General features: G+C 36.7%; 2 protein-coding genes across 3 annotated transcripts in view; both read right to left on the reverse strand.

The window, feature by feature from the left end:
• The window catches only part of LOC128257797 (protein lingerer), a 31,465-nt gene extending 5,315 nt beyond the window's left edge, over positions 1-26,150 (reverse strand). For both annotated transcript variants that reach the window (XM_052988997.1, XM_052988996.1), the window contains exons 1-4: positions 25,957-26,150; positions 23,344-23,714; positions 2,782-2,888; positions 476-775 (exon numbers count right to left, since the gene is read on the reverse strand). In XM_052988997.1, coding sequence (XP_052844957.1) covers positions 476-775; positions 2,782-2,787 — 306 coding nt within the window. In that variant the 5' untranslated portion in view covers positions 2,788-2,888; positions 23,344-23,714; positions 25,957-26,150. The remainder of the gene's footprint in view (positions 1-475; positions 776-2,781; positions 2,889-23,343; positions 23,715-25,956) is intronic.
• LOC128257798 (accessory gland protein Acp76A) lies at positions 13,371-15,014 on the reverse strand. Its single transcript, XM_052988998.1, is given in 3 exon segments — positions 13,371-13,577; positions 14,038-14,232; positions 14,235-15,014. Coding segments are annotated over 3 exon segments (1,092 nt in total). The 5' UTR covers positions 15,010-15,014; the 3' UTR covers positions 13,371-13,455.
• Positions 26,151-27,857: the final 1,707 nt, after the last annotated feature.

Genomic DNA, 27,857 nt, shown 5'->3' on the forward strand with positions numbered 1-27,857 from the left:
CACTTTTTGTTTTAACTTTTTTTTTCTGCTGGTGTACACGGGGAGAAAATACATGTTCCAAAATATATCTAATTTTATAAGTTTAGATTATGAGTTTTTGTTTCAAATATATCTATAATAACCATGGCGTATTTTCTGATACTTTAGAACAATGGTTTTGTTGTCTAAAAGTATGCAACATTAATTTTTTTATGATTTTTAATGGTGCTTGTGTCATTTGATTTTTATGGTCTGACACAAAGTTTATTTTTGAAAATTTGTATACACTTAAGAGAATTACAATCATAGTTAAATTCCTTTAAGTTAAGCATAAAAGACTATTATTTAGTTGGCCTTTAAAATATTTAATTGCATACCTTAAGGCGGCCGAAATCAAAAATATCATAGTGTGTTACCTTTAATTTTCCGATTTTGGAACGTGTTTTTTCCCCCACAGCGCGTTAGGCAAAGCAAAAATAAGGAGACTAGTGCCTACCTGGCTGGGCCACACCTGCAAAAGTGGCAGCGAGCAGGAGGGCTTGTTGTTGCCGGTCGGCCCAATCGCCATTGAGCCCGCTCCGGACGCAGTGGCTCCGCCCGCCGACGACGAGGTGCCCGATCCCTGCGACAGGCTGGTGTAGTGCAGGTGGTTAAACCTCTGGGCATCGCTGCTGCCGCCGGCACTGGACGCCTTCGTCCTTGTTGGACTCTCATAGCCGGTGGAGTCCTCCGAGGATGTCGTCTTGGGGGAGCGCCAGAATCGCTTCAGGCGCAGCTCGCGCCTTTTTTCTTGTTTCTGCAAAGTGCAAACGCGGATTGATTAATTGCCATTTTTCCTCCCATCATTTCTTTTAATATATATCTACGTTTCATAGTGCTGTTGGTATGGCTGCTGAACAATCAACGCATTTCGGTTGCACAAAAAATGTTGTATTTGTGTGTACCTCACTGAACTACATTTTTTTAAAGTTTGTTTTTCGTTTACTTATGGTTTCTCTCGTTTTTTAATTCCACCACTTCAGTGCTTCTCTTGTGCCAGAGGATCTCATACGTTTTTAAAATTAATTGAGCAATAATTCATTTAAATAAATACATAAAATAAAGTGAATTAACTAAATTAAACAAATAAATCACGTAAATTCCCCCCAACATTTTTTATGCTCTTTGTGATACACTTTTAGTGGTTTACCATTTAATTTTTCAGTCTCTTTCCAGCGAACAATTGGTTTGTTAAATCCAAAGTTAATAAATTAAAGAGATATTATCAAAATTTGTATTGCAGGGAAATTAATTTCACATTTTTCAATGGATAAATAATTTTCCTAAAAAATATAATAACGGTATTTTCATGATTTATGCTTTAATAATAATATTTAGTTATTATAATTTGTATTTGCCAGGGGAAAACTGAACTAACTTTATTTGCCGCTTTCGTTTAAAGTCCTGGAAATTTGGAAACTCTGCTGGTAATTTAAAACTAATTGATCGCAACAGCTCCGCGTTTGACGGAGTAATTAAATTTGCGCACTTGCGTGTGGCTTTGTTTCGAGCAGGAGCAATTGCCTTTGACATTTTCGTGCGGTGCCAATAAATATTTGTGTTGGCGATGCAGCATGACATTATGCGCCTCAATTTCGGCCATGCCGACCTTGGATGCTGTTGGCCCAATTCGCGCATTATTTTTTTTAATTTAAACTGTGGCACTTGCCGCTTGTTTGCATTCCCCATTTCGCAATTTGTATGCACGTCAGCGGGGCGAGTGTGTCTGTATTAAAAAAGGGCTTGTGTGTTGTTTTCCGGTAGCAAATGGCAACTACCGTGCAATAACAGCAACTCAGGGCCTGAGCGGCTGCGACGTGACTTGGCCGCCGCCATGTTGCATTTGCCGATAAGCCGCAGTCGCAGGCAGCCATCGTTTGCCATTGTTTGTCGTTGTGTGCCATTTGGTGTATGGTGTATGGTCTATGGTGTACGCTGTTTGGTGTTCAGCGCTCGCGGCTGCCTAACAAGAAATTGCCAACATGTGTGCCTAGGGTGGCCCTGTGATTTTTGTCAAAGTCAAAAGGGAATAGAATTTGCAATTCATGTTTTTTTTAAATGGACAAGCAAATGGCCTTTAAACTATAAAATCTACTCCCCTTTTAAACTCATTTTTAAACTTCTTATTTTGTTTTGTTTTGTTTTTTTTGAAAATATTTTGTTTTATTTAGTATAATGATAATTTTAATTTAAATGAAACCATTTGTATGTGATCAATTTTTATACTTAATTTCCGAATTTCTATGTCAAACCTATTCTAATATATTTGCAATTTTCTGTAATGTATAAAATGTATTTAAAAGATTATATGCGTATTACTTACACTCAGTATTATCTGTGAAACTATAGTTTGCTGATTTAAAAAAATAACTAGTTTGGTAAACACAAAACGTTTCTGCAGTTTATCACTCATACGCATGGTATTCCTAAAAGTGGAATTGTTAAAAAACAATGCTAATATCTATGGTGAGCTATAAGTTTGGCTTAAAAAAATTTTGTTTTAAGCACACGAGAAAAGAGTTTTTAAAATTTATTATTTTATTATCTTATTTTCTATAGCCTTGGGGAACTTTTTTTTAACAAAATATCAATTTTAAATTTGAAAATATATTTTGTGCAATTCTGATCCATCAAAACACTTTTCAAACATATAAAAATACAACAAAAAGCCTTCATAGATTTGTGACATCAAAGTGACGTTAAAAAATATCTTAAACTTACATAATACCACCCTAACGTTCTTATATTGCTACGTATTTTTACCTGCATATTTTTTTAATATCAAATCCGTTTTATGTGTTTGGTGTTTCATCCCCAGTCCGTTGTGGCGCAAGACGAAAATCGATGGAAAACTGCACCAGGCATAAATTCTGCAAAAAATAAATCGAACCGGAGAAATGGATAAATGGATAAATCAGGCAGTCGTGCGGGAGCGAATGCAGCATTTCTGTTGCTGACCCCAGAGACCTCCTCATGTGAGCTGAGCAGTTGTCCTGGCTTTCAATGCATTTTAGCCCAAAGGAGACGGATCGAATGCACGGCACGCCGGAAACATATTTCAATTGCTTTACCTCGTTCAAACAAACAGGGAATTTTAAAATGCTTCTTTTCAATTCGGTTTTTGCTCGTTGGATAGAGAATTCATAGCAGGAAACTGTCGCACATTAACACGCTGGCAAGGACAAAGGCAATGGCGTCGGCGCCATTAGTGTTTGACAAGGACATATCCCTCACACACAGTCAGACACACATACATAGCTACATAGCCAGCTGAATGGAAACCGCAATATGAAGAACAGTCCGCCTTCCCATGCCAACATTCATGGTGGTCAAGTTGAAGGATATACTGTTGGTGCCAGGATGGATGAATGCTTTTGCGACGCCTGCAAGCATAAATCACCCGCCCGGACACGGACACGGACACGGATCCGGAACCCCCTAAACCTTAAACCTCCTCCTCCCTAACCACCAAAAACCACCCTCTCCTTAACCCCAATATAGTCTCAGCTGCGTGGGTCAGTCCAATAATTAGTTTGAACAATTCAATTCGTTACTCTGAATGAAGTTTGCCTTGCGGATGGCATCACATGCTAATGGCTGTTGTTGACAATCTTAAGTGCTGCCCAGTGTCCCCAGAGTGCGATAATTTAGTGTTTACGGCTTCATTTAAATGGCGATGTAATAATTTATGAGGCCACCGATTTATTTATGGCTAGTAAATTGGGGCCAGACTTGATTTATTTTTACGCTTCTGTTCCGAACTTCACTTTTGCCAATTTTTAAAAACTTAATTTAATTTAATTTAATAATAAACTTAATTTTCAATAATGGTTTTTGTTATATGAATAACATTTATTCACACATTTACAACACTAAAATATAAAACAAAATTCCAAATAATTGGTTCAAGAAGATCATTATTAGAGTTGGAGTTTTGTTTTTTTTTTTTAAGTTTTCTTGGACACCCTCCACTAGTTTTTTTGAACAAAGTTCTAAAGTACAACATGTTGTTATAAATTTTACCAGTGCTTTGGAAAAATGTAATTGTATATGTACAAACAATCACTCTTTTCCATTGTCTGTTTTATTCTCATTTTTGACCAGAGTTTCTGTGGCCGGATTAAAACACTTAACTCGTGTGTCTGAAAGTTGTCGTAAACTTTTCCTATTTTCTCTATAATTTCGTTGATTGCCTCAAGGATGCCACAAGTTTTGTGTGTCCATCCAATGGCCGTTCTCGACTGCTTTTTGAGTTCCCACAGCCACAACAATCTGACCACTCACACAGATATATACTTTATACATAGTATATATAGACAGGGACTTCTGGTCCGATTCCCAGGCAACACACCTGGCTGATTGCTTGTTGCACATATCCAAACGCTTTGGCAAGGACAACACGTGGGTTACCCGTTACCTCAACTTAACGACATTCACGTTTCATTTTTTGTTCTGCCGACTTGAACTCGAACTCGGTTGGAAAAAGTTTACCGTAGTTGTGGTGCGTCCTTCGACCTGAAAGCACCACCATCACCACCACACCACCACCACCCTTAAACACCTTGTCAATCGATGTCAACACACGAGTCCGAGACTCTCATTGCCAATGTCAAGGCCCCGGACAGTCCGGTTCTACTATATCGTATATACCCGTACAGTAGCAGCCTTGTCGGCACTGAAGTGCCACTGCCCGTCTGCGATTTCGAATCGCCATTGCATATCAAGTTATTCCCAGACATAAATCGTCGACGGTTGGCTAGCTGGCTGGCTGGCTCACTTTCCTGCATAAATATGCCATTGGAGATGGCGACGTGAATTGATATTTGAAGGTGAGCAAATCACAGAGAAATCACTTAAGTTTTTTCTTTAAATAAATTTACCCGATTTAATGAAATTTGAATTGAAAAAAAAAGACACCCAAGGCCATAACTTTTCTTACAGGATTAACGATTTTAAAAGGCACAACTTTTAAGGTTTGTGGTTTATTTTTCCAAGAATCTGCGTTTAAATGCTGGCTTGTAATTTCGGGTAGATTTTTTAAAAGGGTAAACGTTTTTTAGGATTTAGCAAGCATTAAGTTTTAAAATGGAAACATTTAGTATACAAGATTGTTACTGTTTCTTAGAAGAAAGAAGAGAGGTATTAATATATATTTTTTTTCTATGAGGTATTCACTTAAACTTTGAATTTGTATTATCATTTCTGCTTTTTATTCTTATATGAAATTAATTCGTAGCCTGCAGGACCTTCCACTAGGCAGTGCTCATCTCGAATTTCAATACCATCTAGCCTTCGGTTGGTTTCGTCCTGGCTAGTTTTCGTATGTCCGTTTTTTTAAGCCCCCCTGTCCACAGATGATAATGTCCCTATCCATTTGCTGGCAAGCGTCCTTGGGGCGTGTCATGGCATAAACTGGGAATCTTCGGGGGGCTGGTAAAGAACAAGACTTACTCCTCCATCACGACAGCAATTATACAAATGGCAGTTGGCCCAAGTTCCCACTTTTTCCCCCATTCACTCGCTTAACTCGCTTCTTGTGCTGAGCGTGACCAAAATTTTTAAATTGAAATAAATTTGCCTGCTTGTGTTTCGGCAGTGTCCTTGTTGTCCTTGCTAGCTCCCTTCTCGTATCTGTATAGTATCGTTATCGTGTTTGCTTAACGTGTTTTCCTTGCCGTCGTTTTTTGTACAATTCCACAATTTTCGTTGCTGTTGCATAGTTGGCCCTTTTTTTTCTGGTATTTGAATTATAAACAAATTTTGTTGCCCGAGGCCAGTTCCATGCAGGGTCTAATGTCAGGGGTCAGGGCCAGTCCTAGACACGTCTATGTGAGAGTGTAAGGACATGGTCGCTTTATCGCCCGCTTCCTGACAAATATTGACAGCTCAGCCAAAGACAGACGTTTGCACTAGCCAGCTAAATCATATTTAATTAGCGGCAATTTGGACAATTGTTATAAATGTCGAAATGTCCAGCCAGCACGGTGGGTCAATTTACGAGAAAAGGCTAGCTAAATTAACAATTAAAACATTACCCTATGAGGGGTAAGTTACATTAAGTATTCGATACTTAGTTTTTGAATTAGTTATTTGGTATTTTAATTCAAATGTTAAAAGTTTTTATACAAACAACTTTATTTCAAATTTTTATTTTAAGGGCATTATTTTAGTTGTAGTTCTTTTCTACAAACAAGCTGTATAGGCAATGCAATTTTTTAAAGATTGCATGTTAAGTTTCATAAATAAAGACTAAGTTTGCTTTAAAGATTACGAATCTTTCAAAAATTGTTTTAAAAACTCTTCAATATAATTAAAAGAATACTTGAAGAAGCTTGGCTTTAAAGAACTTAAATTGTTTTTAGAATATAAATATATATATAAATTTCCAACTATTATTGGTTAGCCGGACTTTTCAATAAAAAAGTGTCCTTAGCTCAAATTATAAATAATAAAAAATGTTTCAAAAATTTTCTAACAACATATGTGGATTTACCCTAGTGTCTCGTTGGCCTAGATGAGGAAATTCCTTTTTCATAAGGGAAACTTTAACGGCAATACTAAAAGAAAATCCAGACAAAAGCAATTTAAATTTTATTACACACCATTTAGTCAAAGTGCCAGGACTCGGTGAGTGAGTAAGTGTGTGGTGGCAAATTATTTATGTAGCCCGTGCGGCCAACAATGTGTTTTTTGTCCGTAGTCCGGGGTCCGGTCCTTTTTCTTCGTTTTTTCGGCTGCGGAGCTAAACTTTCATGTGTAAAATATTGCTGCATACTTTGCCGGGCAACCAGAGCCGTTTACCTCTGGAAGAAATGTTTTCTGGTGTTTTTTGTGGGAGTCGTTCAACTCTCATTGAAGTCGAGTCATTGTTTTTAGCCCACGAGTATTTGACTTAAAGCCATCTGGACCCTCTAATGGATTCCTAGCTGGGTTTTTTTAGTGGGGTCCTGTGTTTGTCAACGTGTACATTGACCTAGCCGGAAAAATGCTGGGTATGGGATTAAGAAACTTGTTTGAGGTACTTATTAGCTGCTAAGGACCGCCCTTACCCTCATTTGTTAAGCTTCTTTATGGGGCCAGTTAACCCGAACCCGAATTCATTTGGCTTACGCACAGATTTTCACTTGGCCTTTGACAAGTGAAATGGGTTAAACGTATATGGCTGCCCTAACTCGATCAAGATTTTCAGGAGACTGTTAACAAACGCAGATAGACATGATTAGATTAATCACGCTTTTTTCGGCCTTTTTTTATTGCTTCCCGAGTTAGTTCAAATTTAATTTTATTAATTTTTATTGGATTATTTAATTTAAAGAATATTGGCCTGTTAACTCCTTAGACACACATTCAAAACAAATTTATGATAGATAAATTGTTTTTAATTTGTTCTTTACATGGCATTGTTTAAGATGCTTGATAAATAAATTACCTGAACAGATTTTAATTACTTTCGTAACAAAGGAAACTTATTTTCATAGTCTCACAGTAAATAAAGTACTTATAAAATTTGTTTTATTGCAAAGACATAAGTAAACATATATTTTATAGCTAACCATTACTATTTAAGAAACTCAGACAACATTTTTCTGACTCTACGAAAATATCCTGACTTTGCTTGTGAAACATAAAATATGCAAAGCAGTTGTGTCTAGCCTAAAATATATATTTTTTCTTTAAATAAATGTACTCTCTTCTTATTAAATCTTTATATGTGCAAATGAACTGGTGGCTTGTTTATTGGTTTTTTTGAGACTTATATATCTTAGCTCCGCTTGAACATTTTAACAATTTTTTGCAAACTTTTTCTCAGACTGCCTTGAATTTTCCGGACCCTTGCCGAAACACTCCCCTCAAAATGGAAGCCAATGGATGAAAATTTTTTCCACTCAATTGAGCAGCAACTCAACTGGCAGCTCGACTGAGTTTCATTTTTACCCCAACGCCCAGCTTCCTTGGCAGCTTTCTCTTTTGACTTTCTGCCTCTTGGCGACTGCTTTATGCAAAAGCAATTAACTTAACTTTTATTTTCAACCTTTTCAGGTATTCCCTCTCAATACGGAATTTGCATAAAAACGCGTTGGCAGCGAAATGAAAAAACGTCGTCCAATGGCTGGACCACTCATTCCGGTTTTGCTGTTATTTGATTTCGCTTATGGTATGTTTGTCGTATTAACAGTTTAGCACATTTTACGGTCGAAACGTGACATTTTGTTGCCTATGAACCGCCTGTTTTTGGGGCATTGTATCTGCATTTGAAAAGCGTTTCCAGCTTTTGGTGTCCGTCGAGGGTTTCCCGTTCATTGTGTTCGCTTTTTGTATTTCTCGCTAGCCACGTTCTAAAATCCACTCCGTTTTTAGGGCCTTTGCTGCAGGATAACAGCTGTTGTTTTGTATGTCCGTTGCAGGGGCATTTCGATTCTCTTGGGGAGTTGGTCAAGTGGCGAGGAAAATTCTGTATTGATTGGCATCGAATGCTCTTGTCTTAAGCTCTTAAAAGGCAACTAGTTTTCACAGCTACGAGGTTAAGATGCTGACATTGTTTGCACCACTGAGCTCCTTGAAATTGATTTTGATTCCACTTGACTTGACGGAGATAACAATGTGGTTGTAGGTTAACATACTATTGGGTGATTAACTGGAATAAAATTTGTCTTTTAAATTTAAGTTTTCTTTTATCGTGAACTTAGAGATAATTTTCTTAACAAGAAGATGTGTTTATTTTGGCCTCAACACTGAATTTAATTTCGAAAAACTAAGAATTTTTACTGATTATTTTTCAAATGTTTTTCTACTGAATGCGTGTTTTACCAAAAAGGAAAACTGATTTGGAACAAATATAACCTATTTTATAAAAAATTTAAATTTTTAAATTATACCTATTTGAAGTTTTTATTCATTATGTAGCTAATTTATTTGGTCAGAAATGCATTTCATTTAAGTCTAAAATAAGTTCATCCTAATATAAATAATATTTATAGGCATAATTAAATCAGCTTTAAGCCTCCATTGAAAAGCATATGCTTTTAAACTTAATCTCCATTGAAAAGCATATATCTATAAGCTGCCACAATTTTCTAGAGCTTAACTCAATCGATATAATTTAGTTCGAAAGAAGACTGTGAAGTTGGATAAGAGCATCAAAAGTTCTCCTTGCGGTGAGTTTACAGCTTAATAATTTGGGTTTCAAGGCAGGTAGAAGTACTCGTTCCTGACTGCCTTTATATTTGTATTTGTGCTCGTGCACTTGTAGTTGCGGTTGTATGGGTGTTATTGTCTACGTGGCAAAACTTCCGCTGTGGCTTTGGCTGCTGCGGTGGCTCCCAGTCGCTTCGGTGGCTGCGGCAACCGGAAGCGCCAAACACTTTCCGGTCACGCAGTCACAAGGTCTGCCCTTCTCCGCTCCCGCCAAAAACCAAAAACCAGAAATATATAAAATAAACCAAGTCTCGAGCAGTCACTTAAGTTGAAGTGTTGTTGTGCGCCAACCATTTTGTGGCCACAGCAATAACAATAGAGGCAACAATAAGGGCAACTCAATTTCTATTCGTAGCACAACGCGACTTTCAGCAGGGTGAAAGTTTGCCAAAGTGCGTCCACAAATTGTCGAAGAACCAAAAGTTACCAGACCGCTTCTAGTTTTGCATTTGAATTGTGCCAAATAAGTTTTTAATTGAAAAGAACTTTCAGTCGAAGTCGATGGCCGTAAAAATGGGGAGCACATATTAAGAATTCGCACCGTGGTACGCATAAGGATTTGATCAGCGGCAAAAAACATTTCAAATTGAATTCGGGATAAAACGATTCATTGGCCAAATACAATTTTTATTTACATTTAGAAGAACGAAATTATCGAAAACTATAAGTTATAAAAACAAAATCTAAGAACACTATATCTATAAACTATTATTTTTAGCTTAATAATAGAAAAACTTATCCTTTGTTGTTTATATAACTTAACTATTTTAAGCGGATGAGCAGTAATATTTCCAGGGCAAAAATTAATAGTCTTAATCAAGCTTAACATATACATATATCTATATAGAATAACAGCAAGTCAGTTAGGCTTAGAAAAGTTAGTTCAGAAAACAGCACAGGAAAACAAACATATTAAATATTCCTTTGGAAAATCATGTGTTGAAAATATAGAACGTATGATTTAACAATCATATTCAGTTGAGTTTATTTAACAACATTAAAATAACGAACGATAGTTCACAAATCGCTTAAACGCAGAGACTTTGGAAAATCATGTGTTGAAAATATAGAACGTATGATTTACATCATATTCAGTTGAGGGTATTTAACAACATTAAAATAACGAACGATAGTTCACAAATCGCTTAAAGGCAGAGACTGCGAAGGCAGAGTTCTACCGCATAACACGTGAATTTACCATAATCTACGCCGAATGGCACCTGGGGAAACCCTAACCTGATTTACGCACACAAAGCATTATCGATTATTACCAAAGTCATGTGTATAACGAGCGTATTCGATTTAATGCCCAGTCCATTTGTTAAACAGCCTTGGTCTCGCCACGAACCTGACCCTTCTTTTGTGTCCCGGTGTTAATAAGCCAAAAGTCAATGTGTTAAATGAGCTGTGGGGTCGATCTGCTGGCGGAGGGGCGGACTGAAGGGGTCTGTGAACTAGACTAGATGGTTCTGAGTCGTGTGAACACTCAATTAAAAAAATGGGGAAAAACAAAGGATGACTTTTGGCATCCAGGTGGCAGTCAACAGTTGAATGAAGGTGGATTGGAGAGTACAAATTATGGGCGATGATGGGGTAAAGAAATATTGAAAATTGTTCTTTGAAAATATAAGTATATATAATAAAGTTTCATATATATTACCGGGTATCCAAATGGTATATTAAATATATTTTTTGTTTTGATCGTGCAACTGACAAAATAAAACCATTTTGTTGACTGACTTAATAAATATTATTAATTATTATTAATAAAAATAAACAAAATATGTTCATTATTAAGTCAAAATTAAATATTATAAAGTATGAAACTTAATTCGAAACATAAATTAAACAAATAAAGATTTTCAGTCAAAAAGTGTTTGATTCCAAACAGTACCCATAAGAACATTAATTTAATGCTAATGCGTAGATAAAGATTTTAGCTAGGGCTTCGATTCCCGTGAAGGTTTGCAGTTTCCTAGGCGCTTGCTGGTTATGGTTTTTATGCCCTTTTCCGCCATGTCTCTGCAACAAACAATGGGCTAAAATGTGATTTAAACTTATGCCATTTTGACACGCAAATACACTTCCTCTTTGGCCCGATTTTGACATCCATGCCAAGAGCAGTCATTTATAATCTAAGGCATTGTTAGCCAAAATCCATTTGCCTTATTGCCAGCTGGTGAAGAAGAGCTGCCGGAACAACTTGCACTCGAGTGCACTTTGCCTTCATCATGATCATCCTCATCCTCATCCCCATCGACGTCGATGTTTGGCATTCAATTCAATTAAGTGAGTATAACTTTTGCGCAAAGAAATAGTGTATAAAGAAAGCCAAGGATAAAGTTGTAGTTCGAGAACAAAGGCAGCGATTCGGTTCTAGTACGAGTATCCGCTGTCTGCCTTATAATTGTTTCCATTTGTTCTCATCAAACTTTTTCCTTTCGTAGCTTATTTGACTTTTCTCACGACTCTTTCTTTGTAGACCGAACCTCGTAATTTCTAATTGATTGTGTTGTGACCTTTCAATCCGTTGTCCTTTTTTAAGTGGTTTAATATTTAAGTTAAGTTATTTTAATATTTAATATTACTCGGATAACGTATTTATTTCAAGACGACAGAAGACAGTAAAATACAAATATATTCTAGCTATGTAGCTTTGATTATGCATGTAAACTAGTTATGTGGAATTAATTTATTCAAAAGTGATTAGTCTTAATTTAACCTGGTATTTATGACATCTGTCCATATTTTCACAAAAACATTACTTTTTTTAACTACTACGTTTGAATATTATTGATTTCGTTTTTATTCCCTGTGTAATACCCAAAACTTCGTTACTGCTCTCTGACCTTCTCCCCAGTTGAATTGATCCACCTTTCTGGCCCCGCCAACTGCAGTCCTTGGTTCTGTAAATTTCATTTGTGCATTCTGATGATGCCAATGTCGATGTCGCTGCACTCTGTTGCATTTTATAAGCTCTACGTGGCAGCAATCACCCCGAGGAGAACACCACTTACTACACTTCTGCCCCTGGGAAGTCCTGCTGGCCATGTTGAACGTGGGCGCCATCGGTTTTTATTTTAACCAATAAAAGTACTTGGTGCATGCAAGTTTGTTGTGATTGTCCGGCCAGCGGAGCGTATGAGCGATGTCATGTTGTATAAGAACCAACAAGACCCGTAAATAGGGGCATTACTTTCTGGGTTAATTGCTCTCCACAGAGTTCTGGAATGTTAGCCACTGCATTTCAATGATTTATTAATGAACTCGGTAGTGGAAAATTCTTGTTTTCTAATTCAGCAGATAGAGTGGGACATGACAAGTGCCATAAATACAATACTGTTTTATTTTTGTTTAAAGTTCTAATGATGGGTTATCAAAAACACATATAATTTGTGTAATATAAGTCTGTACACAACATAAAATATATTTATAAATTACTTATATAAATGTATTATTTGTTATTAAAGTCAAACAAACATAAAATTGGAAATGAAAGTGGTTTTTACTGTGAAGAAACTTGCTTTGATATTCATTCTCAATTTGTTGGCAGTGTATTGCATAGCTTCGGTTGGTTAAGCAATAATTTAAATAATTTATTGCTACAACGAATACCTGCATTTATTCGACCTTAAAACCTGTGGCAACCAACCCAAAATCAAAGCCATGTATTGCAGCTCAGGAGAGCCATACCCAGAGTCCTTCTGCCCTGATTTCACATCCTAAATTTCGCATAGTTCGTATCCTGCAGAGTAAGCGGCACTCAGAGGACTGAGAGCTGTCGTCAATGTCGGTTTCCGTTGCCCCAGTCTTATAATTTATGCAATTGCGGTACGCAAGGAGGGTCGCCACTCGGCTGCCATGATGCAATTGTCAGCATTTGGCTTCGTTGGCACCGCAATCGCGAGTAATTGTGGAATGCCACGGGGCACCAAACTCACACAGAACAGTGAAAAAAAAACAAAATACAATAAAAAAAAAAGGGGAACAGGAGCTGAAAACCAACGTTGATGCTGATGTTTTGTGGCCTCCATTTGCTTAAACAGGCAATTAATATGCGCGGCAACGTTGTAAACAATGCCATCGGGGAATTGCGGAATAACCCCTCTTTAACCCCTTTCACTAATGGCCGGAATAAACACACTTGTGTGCGGTTCTTGTTTGGCTTAATTCAAGTTAATTTAATTTACACTGTTAGCTGACATTTCACTGGAATTTCCTGCAACTGGAACTGCAACTGCACTATCGAATCGCCTCTATTCGTCCGACCATGTAAACGGTGCTCTGATCCTTGATAACGAATACAAATGGCTTGTTGACATTGACGACTCTTTGGTCATTATCGCCCCCGAAATCCGCGCTCACTGAAAGTAAAATTATTAGATGGCACACTTGGTAAAATGGTAATCAATTCGATTTGCATATCAAAAAAATTCTCATCTGTCTTCATTTAATTCACTATTTTACAGAAAAAATAAATGGTGTGTTAATATCACAAACAAACCATATTAGATTGATGAAAAAAATGTAAAAGAAAAATTTTACTCATATATAACATAACTTTTAGTACTAACACACGACTGATGACGGAATAATTTAAAAGTTGGACATATATAGCAAAAACGGAACTACAACCCTGAGCTAAAATATTATTTTTTTATAACTATGAGTTTTCTTTAACAGAGGCTTTAAAAATTACATTACTTTCAGTATTTAAACCAAAATCATAGGGCGATTTTTTTAAGCTGTCATATTTAGTAACTTTTTATCTAAGATATTATTTTGATAGTAAAAAAATAATATTGTACCAACAACTAAACTTACTCAACACCCGATTTGGCTTGGATTCCAGTGCGGAAAACTGCTTAAAACTTGCCACAGTCGCATTCGAATCCTCATCATCGTCAGTGAATATTTTCTTGATGCCCAAAGCTTGTAGGGCTACGTTTAGGTCCAAGGTTTCTTGAACACTGAAAATGGGTAATAGCAGATGCGTATCCTCGGCTTTTTGCAATTTATTTGCAAATATTTATCTAGATTTTGTAGGACTTTCTGGGTGCTTAGATTTCGTCTGGGCAATAGCACCAGCATGCCAATATCGGTTTTTGAAAATGGGATCATAACACCTCGAATTTCGTCGTCGTTGAAATACTCAAGTGGCGCCACAGTGTACATCATTTGGACCTTATAGACGAATGCTTTCTTGTTCGGCCTTGCAATACTAAAGGGCATTTTCGCCAGCGATCTGGCCCGATGTTTCCACAAAGATGATACAGAAACTTTTTGCACTGCCACCATATTTGTGTTTTTCGTTAAATCATTCTTGTTAAAAACATTTTGTCCACCTTTCTCAATTAATTTATTTACCCACTTTTTGATCTCATCCCCAGACTTGGTGTTCTCGGAGAACTTCATGTTTTCCACATCTACACCGAGATTTCCACTCAATTTCTTCATTTGCTCAAAGTCATTGTAGCTCGGTGATAAATAAATTCGATTTGCCATTGTAAACTCTTGCTTGATGGCTTTGAAACGGGCCTTGCCGAAATAGGATACGATCTTGCCATTCTGACGCCCAGTCATTCGAAGAGCTCTGGCCAATTGGTAATCTTTGCGAGTACCCTTTCCCAGATACAGCAGGACCAGAGCCTGGCGAACGGCAAATGGAGAGACCACAAAGTTCTGCGGTAAGTTCCTGTTGCTCAGTTGCTTTACTAAATTCATTTCAAATCTACTTGCTAAAAAATCTCTAGCCAGCAGCAACAGGAAAATACAAATTAAAATTGCTTTATCCATTTTGAAAGTAAATCTGTAACTGATTTTGTATACTGATTTAAAAACACCGGGAATAACCAATTGCATTAGGCACACTTAAATAGCTAACAGATCATAAATATATTATTAAGGAGAAGGGTTCCGACATGTTGATGCTTCTTAATAATATTTTTAAAATATGAATGAGTGTAAAAAGTAAGCTCAAAAATTTTAAATATTTTTAAAAGCTATTGTTATTTTAAGAAATGCCATTTTTATAATGAAAGTGTGTATGTATTACACTTAAAAAGCATGATGTATATTGAATTGGGAACAAATTTAAATTAACACGGTTTAGTCACTTAATTTTTAGCTGGATAAATGTAGTTAGCAAAATTTTTTGTTAAAATTATAATGTTTATAGCTTTTGACAGGCGCTGAAATTTTAAGTATACATTAGCCTTTTGCTCTGCGATAAATTATGGTAACAAGTTCTATAAAAAATGTGCACATATGATTAAGATTAAACAAGCTGCTTTCTGCTATCCAATTAAAAAGGGGAAACTCAGCCAAGATTCACAATTATGTTAACACCATTTCGACGGCAACGCCCCTGCACTTCCGTTTCTATTTCATCTCGGTGAGTTAACCGACTGCAATTTTAAATCCGAGCTCAGCTCGGTTCAGCTCGTGGCATAAAACGTTTGTGCGCTCATTGCAATTTAATGGCTTTTTAAAGCGCTGATGTTCAGGACAACGAGCAGCTGATGAGAAGTGTGAAAGCTGCATTGGCAGTGGCTGAGAAGTCGAATTAGATATGCTGCCATATAACGCCCACATGGTGCTTCATGGATTCCTCAAACACTGTGCGAAAACGGCTCAATTTAAATTTCGAGAAAAATTAAATATCTTTAAAATTCTTTTTACTCGTTAAGTGCAACTCGCCATTTGATAGATAGCAGTGCCGAAATACGATTATTAAGGTACATCATTTACAAAAATTATTACTTTCAAACTTTCAATTATTCCTTTCTGGAAATTATAAGAAAACTTTTGACAAGTGAAGAAAATCGAAAAGAAAATATTATTGAAAGCTTATTTAATATGACTTAAAAATATATCTGCTAAATATTTAATGAAGTTTGTAATATAAATATTATGTACGCTATCCAAATAATTGAAACTCAAAACGGGTTTCTAGGTCTTAAATGTCTCTCGAGATTTTTGACGAGTTACAATTTTGATCAATGAGCAGTCTGTCTCAGTGCACAATCGTTCTCTTAAGCGTTTGCCACTTTATTGTGCCATCGTCTGTTTATCTACGTCTTCCTTGGGCTGCTCACCTTGCTGGAAGCTCTTCGATGAAGGCAGGGATCCCGACAGCAGAAGGAATTAAGGTAGAAGGAGGTGCTAAGGATCCAGGTGCTCCGCCCGAGACAAAGTTACTGGCTGAGGCATTGGCTCTCTGGCCCTCTGTGTGTGGCATGTCAGTGAGCACTTACACTAATTTCCAGTTATTTGCATGCAAATTTCTGCCGGCACCGGCAGAAGCAACGGCAACAGGAATAGGAATAGCCGTGGCACCACAGGAGTAGCCAACACTAACACTAACCAGGACCAATACTAACACCAACGCAAACGCAAACAAGCCTGACCGACACCAACAAAATTGGTAGCTGCTCCTTGCTCTTTCTACACAAGGAAAAATATTTACGTTATCTCGAAACACAAGAAAAAGGAACAAAAACTAAAATCTGTTAGACATTTTTAAGCCATAATTTTCGGAAACTTGTAATAATTTGTATGAGCAACACTGCGCATAAGTAATAAGTTCCATGGCCACTCGTTTTTTGTTTAGAAAAATTATATAAATTGTTATATATTACAATATTATATTTTTATTTGCTTGAATAGCATTTAATTTTTGTATTGAACTTTCACACGTTTTACTGTTAAAACAAAACGTTAGAAAGTTCAATACAAAAATTAAATGCTATTCAAGCATTACATTACATTACATTACATTACATTACATTACATTAATTGGTAATATTAACATAAAATGAATATGCAGCTTTATCTATGCTAAAAATGCATTTTATGTGAAAATTAAAATAAATATTTGTAATTTTTTTTTTCTAGCAAATCTAAATACATTTTGTTCATTAAAATTATAAGACCTTTTTGGATGGAACTAAAATTTTAGCTCCTGCCTTTGTATTTGGCTTCTTGCAAGTCACTTTAAAGCGTAATGTTTTTGTCCGTGCACATCTCGTCCGTCAGCCAATTAAAAGGAGAAAATTATGTTAATTTGGAGGGCCTCGACTGCACTGTCATTTATCATTTGGCCCCGGATTCTCTTTTTGGGTCGGACTACCCCTTATGCCCTACCCGGCCAGCTCATTATGCTTCCCACTCAGAATGGAGCACCGATATCCACCTCCGCTCCTTTGCCACTGACTTAATGCCCGTGATTGGCACTTGCCACAACGCCTACGCCTGATGGCAATTTTTATTCATTCGCCTTGCTGCAGGGCCCATAAAATACTATGTGTGGGTGTGTGAGCCAACAACAACACACAACACATGCAACACCCACCCACTTAGGAACTCAGTCCTCGGCGAGGACATCAATAATTTATATAGGAATTTGATAAATTATTTTGTATGACAGTCCGTTGCTGCCGCGACTAAATAAGTTAATTTGTCATAGGCAAGCTCTACAAAAAAGTTGTTCAGACATGTAAATGGTCTCGATGGGTTTTGGCTTAAGCATTTGGTTGAGCTCTGATAGGGAATACATAATAAATTTTATATTAATGGTCTAGACTCTAGCAATGTGTACGTAGGATAAACTACTTTAGTGTGCTCTTTATGCGTAGAAATAACCGTTAGCAATTCGTTATGTTTTTTTATTATGTTTGAAGTTGATTAATGATCATGCTATACTTTTTTATAGGTTTTTTTTTGTTTAACCTATAATTTTTGCCTAAAGGTTTTTAAAAATATTTATAGAATGATAATAAAATTAAATGATATGTGTTTATATAAAGTAATAACTGCGTAGGGAATAACAATTACTCAGTATAAAAAACATCCAAAGCATGACTCTTGGTCATTAAAATTCAAATTATTAGGATCAATTTTATTACAAAAATCTTTTATTTAGTCAATCCAAACTCCAAATGGCTTATTTTGTGGTTTAAAAAATTTCTTTTGATAATATGAAGCTTTGGTTGTGAAAATGCCAGCATACAGAAATATATATTATATCTCACTTTTCAATTAAAAATCCAACAAAAGCTATTAAAGCTCTTGTCATCGTTGCATAAAGCCACAAAGCGGCAGCTCCCACACAGTGTTCAATACAATCGCATATTCATTTCAAAGGTTAAACTCTACGGACTTCCACTACTTAATCTCTTGGTCCGGTTCAATTGCAAGTTAAACAACTCAATTTGCCCCGGAGCAAGCTATCGAATATGGACAGGCAATTGCACAAGCTAAAGCAGCACGGAAAGGATATGGCCACTCCCACACGCACATGTGTTTGAAAAAAAGGACAATCAATGAGATTTCCTGCGACTAGATAGGACTGAACAATAATAGAAAAAACAAAACAACGGCGACAAGCCGGAAAACAACAATTTAATTAAAAATTTATAAGCGTGTCGTTGTCTTGGCAAACAAGCAGCCAAACAAAGCAACAAACTGTTGCTGCAAAGCACCCACACGAAGTCAAACAAGCAATACAAATGTACTAGGGACAGCGGAAGTGGAGCACTCGAGCGCCCCCTGTCGCTGGAAAGCGTCAGCACACACACACACATGAGTAAACCGGAAATGGCCTGCTGCCATTGTTCTTGCCGCTTTTTCACCACCCCCCAACCCGTGAACTCCCCTCCATTTCGACTCATTTGCTTTCGAGTTCGCTTTGTTGGCTTTGTTTAGACTTCTGCCGAGCTAATTACTGCAGCTCGAGCTCTGAGCACCCATTGAGCTTAATTAGCACGAAAAAACTTTCACCCGTCCGCAGCGACATAATTGAAATGTTTACATTTACGTTAACGTTTTGTTCCGCAGTTTGCTGCTGTTTACTTTGCATTTGCCACAAAAAAGTTTGTGCCTCCCCCATTCATTTCAATTAATTTGCAATTTCATAAGATCATAATTCTATGCATATTCCGTAAGATGCTCCCACTTCCGTTTCGCCTTGGGCTTTGTTCTGATTTATCCTTTATGCTCATTACAAAAGCAGGGAATTACCTAAAGCCAGTCCGAGTCGGTGTTGTCTGTGTGCGGGAAGTATTGTTCTGGCTGCGTAATTTATGGCCACAACATGGCCATAATCCGAGCGAAGAGCGCGGTGCGTCGGCTATTTATAAATGAAGCTACTTTGGGTCGACCTTCATAAATAAGATAGATAACTTCAATAGGTGGCGGTGGTGCGCTGATTGATGGTAAATACGCACTTAGGGCAACTATCAATTTTCTAATTTGCAGATAAATATAGACCATTATCGTCTTATTATTTTCAAGGAATTTAATGCAAAATTTTTTAAAGAACAAACCCTAAAGCTGTTTTTAGTACCTTGCAATAGAAAAGAGTTTAGATATGGTAATTTTCTACTATAGTGATTAAATATTTAAAAACCAAAATAGGCCTTTAATGCAATTGTATATTTAAAATTCTTAATTGCCTAAGTAGAATACATCATTAATAGATACTGTATATATTGATATGCTATTAAGCTTATATACATAATGACATTCATTGTTTATGATTTTTCAAGAGTTTAAAATATCAAGTTTTTTTTAAGACCTATATGCCTGCTTGGTACTAAAATGTCGTGTAAAATATATAACATTTGCACAAGAATAATAAATTTCAATCATTATATCTTGGCTTTCCCGGAATTTCCATCATAAACTCCCAAGCATTTTATTTACCTTAAGGCATCCTTTAACCAAAATACCTGAAGCGCCAAAAGTTAAAAAAAAAAAAAAAACATCTTTGTAAGAAGCCAAAACAAATTCCTTTCTTTTTTCCCCCATCTCTTTTAGTTGATTTTACTCGACGTGCGCCACTTATTTATCTCCATCCCATTTTATCACTTCCCCATAATTTTTTCTCCTTGGCGTTATGGGTAGCATATTTTTTGGCGCTCACTGTGGGGGCGGAAAATTGCAAGGTTTACATTTCAATATCAGGGGCGTCTGTAAGACTCTTAAAAGCTTTGCCAATTGTTGAATATTTTACAGTTTTTTATTAGCTTTGTGTGTTTACCGATTGTCGCAAAAGGTTGTCCTGCTTGTTTGTGTACTATATAACCGAATACCATACCGTTCACAAGGTGACATTAAATTTGCCGCTGTTTGTCCGCCTTTTTCGCCGATGTTAAACCTGACCGTGTTTCTTTATTTTTATTTTTGTTTTTTTTTTGTGATTATTTCTCATTAACAGGAACGCAGAGAGAACTGCGCTTATAATATTTTTGTATATTTTTCCTGCTTTTTGGCCCCGTTTTAATGGACACAGACCGTTGATTTTAACGTCTCGTGCCAGTTGACGTTGTTGTTTTTGCTTGGGCGAGCTTTCTTCCTTTTTTCACAAATTAGTCGCACGAACATTTTGCCGCTTTGGTGCCGCCGCTCTGGAAAATTGTTTGCAACATGCAAAGCGGCGGCCACAAAATAGGCCGACAGAAAGCCACATGGCCTAGGCCTAGCCAAACCCAGATCCACCGTAGACCTCGATGCTTTCAAGTGAAAACTAATATGCAAGCGGGTCGCACTAGAGAAAGCGCTCATAACTATCTTTACACTCGGAATATTTTAGAATATATGTTTAAGCTAGTTAAATATATAGAAGGATAAAGTCTAGATACCTTAGAGATTTGGCCAGAAGGATATAAAATTAAGTAAATGGTAGAGAAAAAGAAATACAGCTAGTGCCGGTAATATAAGATTGATAAGCAATTGAAAAAGCAACTTTTTCTTTTAAAAAATTTAACTTCTTGCTAAATCTTGAACTTCCTTTTTTTCTGTAAAATATGACCTATGATTAAGAAGTCAGCTATTTTAAACAATTTAGGAAACCAACCATTTAAAATTGTCAATTTTTTTCTGAAAGCTTTCTAACTAAAACCATGACTGGAAACTAGCAATTCCCACTTAATTGTGAGTTATAGCAGCAGGTTCTTATAAAATTGAAACTATAAGGCGATCTTATTGAAATACTTTTTAATGTTTTATTCTTTCAAAAGATGTTTTTTCAGTGCCATGAGATTTTGTGGCCTTCTGTATCACGTAGCCGTCTCCTGCCAAGCAGAAGGACCAGAAAGCAGGGACCAGGAATGCTCCTGTCAGCATTCTTTGGTGTCGTTCCAGCCAGACTGACAAATACACAAAGAGACATGCCACACATTGGGGGCTCCTTTTTCCCCTATTTTTCCCACATTTCCCCCATTTTTCGCCATTTTTCCGAGTCCTTCGTCCTTCGGCGTGCATGCCACTTTTTTTTTGTCTCGCTGCGGCTGCTTACACGAAATGAATATGGATTTCCTTTTAATTACAACTCCATGGCCCGCATAAAGCCTTTCACATTCTTTTCCGCGGCTCTGGCTATTTGTGCTTGCAGCTATTTTTGGCCCAAAGTCTGAGCCAAGGCTCTGTTGCATAAATTCGATATGTTTTGGTATCAAATTTTTCCGTGTCTGCTGCCAATCAGAGCGACAACAATGGAATCCCATCTTCTCGGCATGTTTACGTCTGCCTTATAGATTTTAATGCCACAATGGCTGAGGATTTATGGCTGGCAGAATTTGTATGCGAATTCAAATGAAATCTGTTGAATGCAAATATTTTATTGTTGTCTGTTATCGAGGCTGTTTTTTGTTGTTGCCAAATGGGCGTTACGGTTTGTGGTTAGCTTACTTATGTAAATCTTATTTTTATAATAAAGCGATTATATTGTTGAAAGAAAATTTTTGCATTTTACCTACTATTAAAAATATCAATTATATAGAGCAAAAATTGAGCTTGTGGCAAATATTAAAGGAGTCTAAATCAAAAAGCTAGAATTCGTTATTCATTGAGCCAGATATGTCCTAAAACTATACAAAACTTTGAAATCCTACACATAATAACCACATCATTATTGCAAAGCCATTTAAAATTTTAACGCAATTTGTTAGGCAAAACACAATGAGTTAGATTTCAAACATCAAATAGCAAAAGCTTAAATTTAAGTGCCCATTCGAATCACTTCAAAGCGCTTTCTACAATCCCACAACTCCATTAAGCTCATCAAAGAACATTCTTGGCTAATCCGCCATTTAGTTAATGGTTGTTTACCGGTGATACGGATTATTATTTCATTATCGAGGGGGACACAGCTTGCTTATATTCAGAGCGTTTTACGCTGAGCCAGTTGTGTACGTTCGAAACGGAATCTTTAGTGAGCACATATTTTCATATAGAGTATGGCGTCTCAAATGTAAATAATATATATGCAATATTCGCATACATATGATACCTGCACGTGTGCGCTTGTAAAAAACAAAAGCGATGGCCGTTGGCTTCGACTTGTTCATCTTTTGCTTGGATGAGCTGGCTCCGCCTCTCCGGGCTGTTTAAATATGTATTGCTTTGCATATTTTATAAACTCCACGTGCTTTTTCAGACAACACTTACTCAGTAATACTCCTGCACAAAAAATCCCCGCACACATACAGAAACGCGCATTTCGCGTTTCCTAACTCGATAATATTGATTGGCAAAGAGGGACTGAGAATGAACAGCACAGATGCCAGATAACTTATAGAAAAAACAAAATAAATCAGACAAAATAATACAGTTTAAAAAGTGATTGATTGAAATTTTTTAAAACCTTAGCTGACCAGTTAAAAAACTTAAAATTTTTTTAAAAATGACTTTCTTGTTGACTATGATTATTTTTTAAACATGCACAAAAATACCTTTTCGCCTAAAATTTCTGAAGAAAGGATTTCTGTTAGGCACCAAGTAAATCCAACAAATTGGGAAGAAAAGCTTAATAAAAGCAAATAAAGCTTTAGCTTGATAGGCAAAAAGGCAATTATAATATTTCTAAACAACGTTCTTCGAAACCGTTCAAATTGATTTTAAGTCATAAAAGATAAAGGGATCTTAGTTAGGACTCTCACATAAGGCATCTTGTCGAATACTAAAAAGGTTCAACTACCGAACAGAGGATTTTTTACATTTAAAAAAAGGTTTTTTCGGGGAAGTCCCCAAATGAGCATCTCTGCCATATAATATCAATTTTCCCAATCGAGTAGTGAGTCACATGGTCTCCATCGGGGTCAGTGTTGTTAATGTGGGCCATCAACTTACCATTTCGCGGGCTCCACCGTAGCCAGCTTCAGTTCCGTGGCCTTTGCCATCGCGATAATCCTTTTGTTCGCTGCTCTGGGGCGTTTTAAATCGCGAGCGTTTTTTGCGCTACGTGTTTTTGGGTTTTCACCTGTTTAGGTTTTTTTGGTGTGTATATGTATTACGGAGTGGCTGTGCGCTTGACAAATTGTTATTGCTGTTGTTTGCTTGTTAGTTGCCGATTTGCTTGTTTATTTTTACACTTTGTGCAGCACACTTCGGGGATGCTGATAAATGGCCCTTCGGTTGATCATTTCACATATGCATTAGACGCTCCATTTTTGTATATGACCGCGACACAATGCCACGGATTATGTGATTTCTTCCGAGCACTGAATGAATATTTAATACTTCAATTTCCGAGCGCAGCAAAATGAGCAAGTGGGAACGGCGAAAGGGGAGTGTAAGTGAGTTGGCTACAGTTTTCCCCGCTTGGCCATTTAAGGCGACTTTCACCGCAGATCCATTCGCATTATCAGCTTTTGGCCTAACCCTATAACGCATTCCCGCCCCCGCCCACCGACCGCCGGTCACGCCCCTTTGTCTGCAAAGTGTCTCAAGTGCGCCATTAGGCGTTTGTTAATGGCTTTTTACCGTTTTGCTGCTCATCTCCAAGCGGCATGCAACGAGACACACAGAAAAAAAGGGGTAAAATACCCCTAGTTGCTAGTAAATCTAGCAAGAAACATTTTCAACTCTCACATACTTTGATTTGAAATCTTAAATATTTTAAGTCTTTTCTGATTCTTAAAGCATAATTTTTACTTTCAAAAATTGCTCAATTTCTTAAATGTAAATAATAGCTTATATAATATGTTTGGAAATTACTTCTATTTATTAAACAAAAAAAAGGTCTTTATTTTTAAAACAAAATGTAAGAAATAATTATTAAAAAAACTGAACATAATCTTAAGAATCGTTACATTTTAAATAGGTTTTTAGCTAAAAATTACATTAAAATGTTAATGACTTTAAAAAGATAAGGTAAACTACTTTCCATATTTTTAAAATATTTTTTTTAATTCTTCTTCACTATTTGCAATGGAATGGAAACTGAACTAATCCATGTTTCCAGTGTGCAGCAACAAACGCGCTGTAAGCTCATTAAATATGCTTAATGACGTCATGTGTGCGCTGTTTTTAAGTAGCCTCCCCCTTTCCGAAAGTGTGTGTGTGTGTGTGTGTAGGCCCCACCCTGCATGCGACAATTCTCAGTTGCCTCCTTTTCTGTTATTGTCACTGCCGATGTTGCTGCTTTTTTGGTGGGGTTTTTTGTTTTTTGTTTTGTTTTAGGACCACTCCTCTTTTGTTGATTTTCAGCCTTCATTGTTGCGTTGGTCATTTGAAATGCAGATGGCCTTGGACGACTTAGCCCCTGGCTCCACTTTGAATGCTCCGCCCAAAATAGTCTCGCTAAACTAAACTCTTAACAAAACTGCGAATAGTTGTGTGAATGGCAGCACAGCCTTGGGGGAAATCTTACTAACTTTGCCATAGAATTTCCATGGCGAGGCGCCGAGTCAAAGGAGCACAGAGTCAAACGGTCTTCATTGTTTCTTTTTAACTTTTGGGATTATGACCTCGAATCAATGCTGATTTGGCAGTTTTCTTCTGTGTTCGCATGTTAATAAAATAAAATATGAGGCGGAAGTCTTTAGCCGCACGAAATATTTCATCATGTTCGATAAATGAAAATATTATATTAAATGTTGATTTTTCTATATCTACAATTTAACCTATATTTCAGCTTAAACTTTAAGAAATTAAATATTTAAGACATCAACAAGATTTATAAATATGTAAGGACTCATACTTTTAAGGAAATAATATTGAATATTTCATTTAAAATAAATGCATTATTTTGTTAGTAATTCATCACTAAAATTTAATCAAAAACTCAAGAAAACTCTACTCCAAATTGCACAAATACTAAAATATTGATTTCTACGTCGAGTAAAAAATAGGTATATAATAAAAATAACAAAGTTTACTCTTTAGTTTTTCCCGCATATTCACAGTACTTAGAGTTTTCCAAAGAATGAGCTTTAGTTTACTTTAGTTCAAGTATTTTAGTTAGTTAGTTCTAAGACGTGTTAAGTATAATGAGATATTTCAGTTCTTTGTCTAACTTCCAAAGAGTCTGCTTTAGAATTCCCTTTAATTAAACTATTTTAGTTTCCTAGTTGGCAAACCCTCTGACCACAGCAAAATGACTGACTCTGCGTGGTTGATGAGCTAATGTCCTGTGTTAATTAAATGCCACAGACGCTCCTCTGGGGAAGTGCATACAGCTGGAGTTAGTGACTGACCTAAGACCTTTTAAACACTTTATATTCCTCTGGTCATGTCGCCGTCTTGGCCTGCCATTTAAAGTCAGTTGGCTGACACAATCTAATGTTGGCTTTGCATGTTATACTGGTGGTTGGAAAGTCTCGGTCTGGCCGCTGATTTAGCCACTAGAGCTAGCCAGTTTTCCGCGAAAACTAGTTCACTCCCTTTTCGCCGTTTCAACAACGCTTTTGTGTGCTTTGTTTAATTTTGATCGTTGCGTTATTCAAATATGTAGACACTCACACACATACACAATAGAACTGAATGGCAAAGAAATTTCCACTCCTAGAAGTTGGGGAACAACTCCCCACGAAACTTGTTTCTGTTATTTCTTTTTTTTTGTATTTTTTTTTGTTGGTTAAAGAGGTACTACTGGTCGAAACCGAATCGAAGTCACAACTGTGGGAAGCGAACAATTCTGGAGGAGAGACGTCCGTTCGGGAACAGTTTGAGCAACAAACTGTTGGCCAAGAGGATTTTTTGGTTTTTGGAGTCGGCCAAAGCTCGTCGTCAGTAGCTCGTGTTTGGGGCACGCTGTTGCTATTGGCAGTGAAAGCTTTCCCCCTGTTTGCTCCCCCCCACTCCGGCACTTTTCCACCATTTTCCATGTGCGGCAGGACACGTGCGGAGCTTTTTAGCACGTGAGCCGTGTGTGTTTTACGCCTGGACACTGGCTGTGTGTGGCATTTTCGAAAAACCTTTCTCAACAAGTGGAAAGCTTTCAATTTGCTATTAATTAGCGAATGTCTACTAATTGAATTTTCATGGCCACGACAGCGCAGAGCTACTAATTTTTCTTTTGTCCGTATTTGTGTTGTTTTTGGCAAGTTTCAAAAAGTTTCAACTACGCTCATTTTCAACCTGTTGACCAGCTTGTGGCGTGGTATTCGTTTGGGGGGTGGTACAACTTGTGTCCTTACAGCAGCAGAGACCTTGCGTTGCTCTTGAAAATGGCAGCCAGCAAGCAGAAGTCGACTGAAATATTTATGCACGTAAGGTCATCACAGCTATTTGGCTGCACTCCGCTCGGCGGGCTGGCACTAAAAATAAGTCGGTAAGTAGATATAAGTATAATTCGCGTGAGAACACTCTCTCGTCTCGCACATATATATATTTTGCAAGTTTTGGAAATTTCGTGCCTTAATACTTTGGCAAGGACATGGCGCTAAGGCCTTTGCTGGAGTGTCCGACAACAATGGAAACTCTATAATTGAAAAATAATTGCAATAATTGCATTGTGGTCAAATTTTTCAGGTTTTTCTTATAGCCAAAAAGATGATGAATGGCAAAAAAGCAAATATACAGTGCTTTTGGTAAGGAAACAAAAAGAAAACTGACACAAAACTTATAAATTTTTAAGAGTTAGCTATTAATGGGATTAATTGAATGTGTAATGTACTAAATCATTTTTTAATTCAAATAAGTAACCTTATTTTTATTTTAAATTAAGCCTTAATTAAATTCTGTTAAATTCAAATTATAACGAATGCTTGAAGTTGTTAAGAGCAATAAACGCGGTTCGTGTATAAATTTTCAAGCCTTCAAAAGCCTAAAAATACATCTTATTTATTATCTTGAAAACCCAGTATTTTTAAAAAGGCGGGCTTTATTAAGGTCTAGATGGTGGAAGAAACAGGCTATTGAGTTTGATGCCAAAAAAGCTCATAAGAGCCAATCTCATCGGTGTAAATGTAGAATGCAGAATGATTTATTCAACATGGAATTCTACAAAGTAGACAACATAAATTGTCTACATTACTTTTTTACTTTTTACACACTTGAGTTGGTGTTTCCCGCCAGTGCTAGTCACCTTCAAAAAGGCCTGGAAGAAACAGATTCAGTTGACGGAAAAGCAGTTCAAGCTAACGAAAACAAAAGATTCCGTGATACTCAGGCTGGTAGGCTTAAAAATCGCAAAGAAAAAGGAAAATTTTAAACAAAAAGTGCGCTAATTTTTAAAATTTACGTATTCTAATATAAGTATAACTCGCAATTAATGTAACATCCGTGAACCTTTTAACTGACACAATTGCATATAGTACGTGCTCTTAAAAAAGTGGCTTATTCACTCAAAAGACTGGAAATGGACAGTCCAAAAATGCAAGTTGTTAGAAATAAAAATAAATTTTAAAAAACAATGTCAA

Source organism: Drosophila gunungcola (genome assembly GCF_025200985.1).
Source record: "Drosophila gunungcola strain Sukarami chromosome 3L unlocalized genomic scaffold, Dgunungcola_SK_2 000002F, whole genome shotgun sequence".
In the NCBI taxonomy this organism is placed as follows: domain Eukaryota; kingdom Metazoa; phylum Arthropoda; class Insecta; order Diptera; family Drosophilidae; genus Drosophila; species Drosophila gunungcola.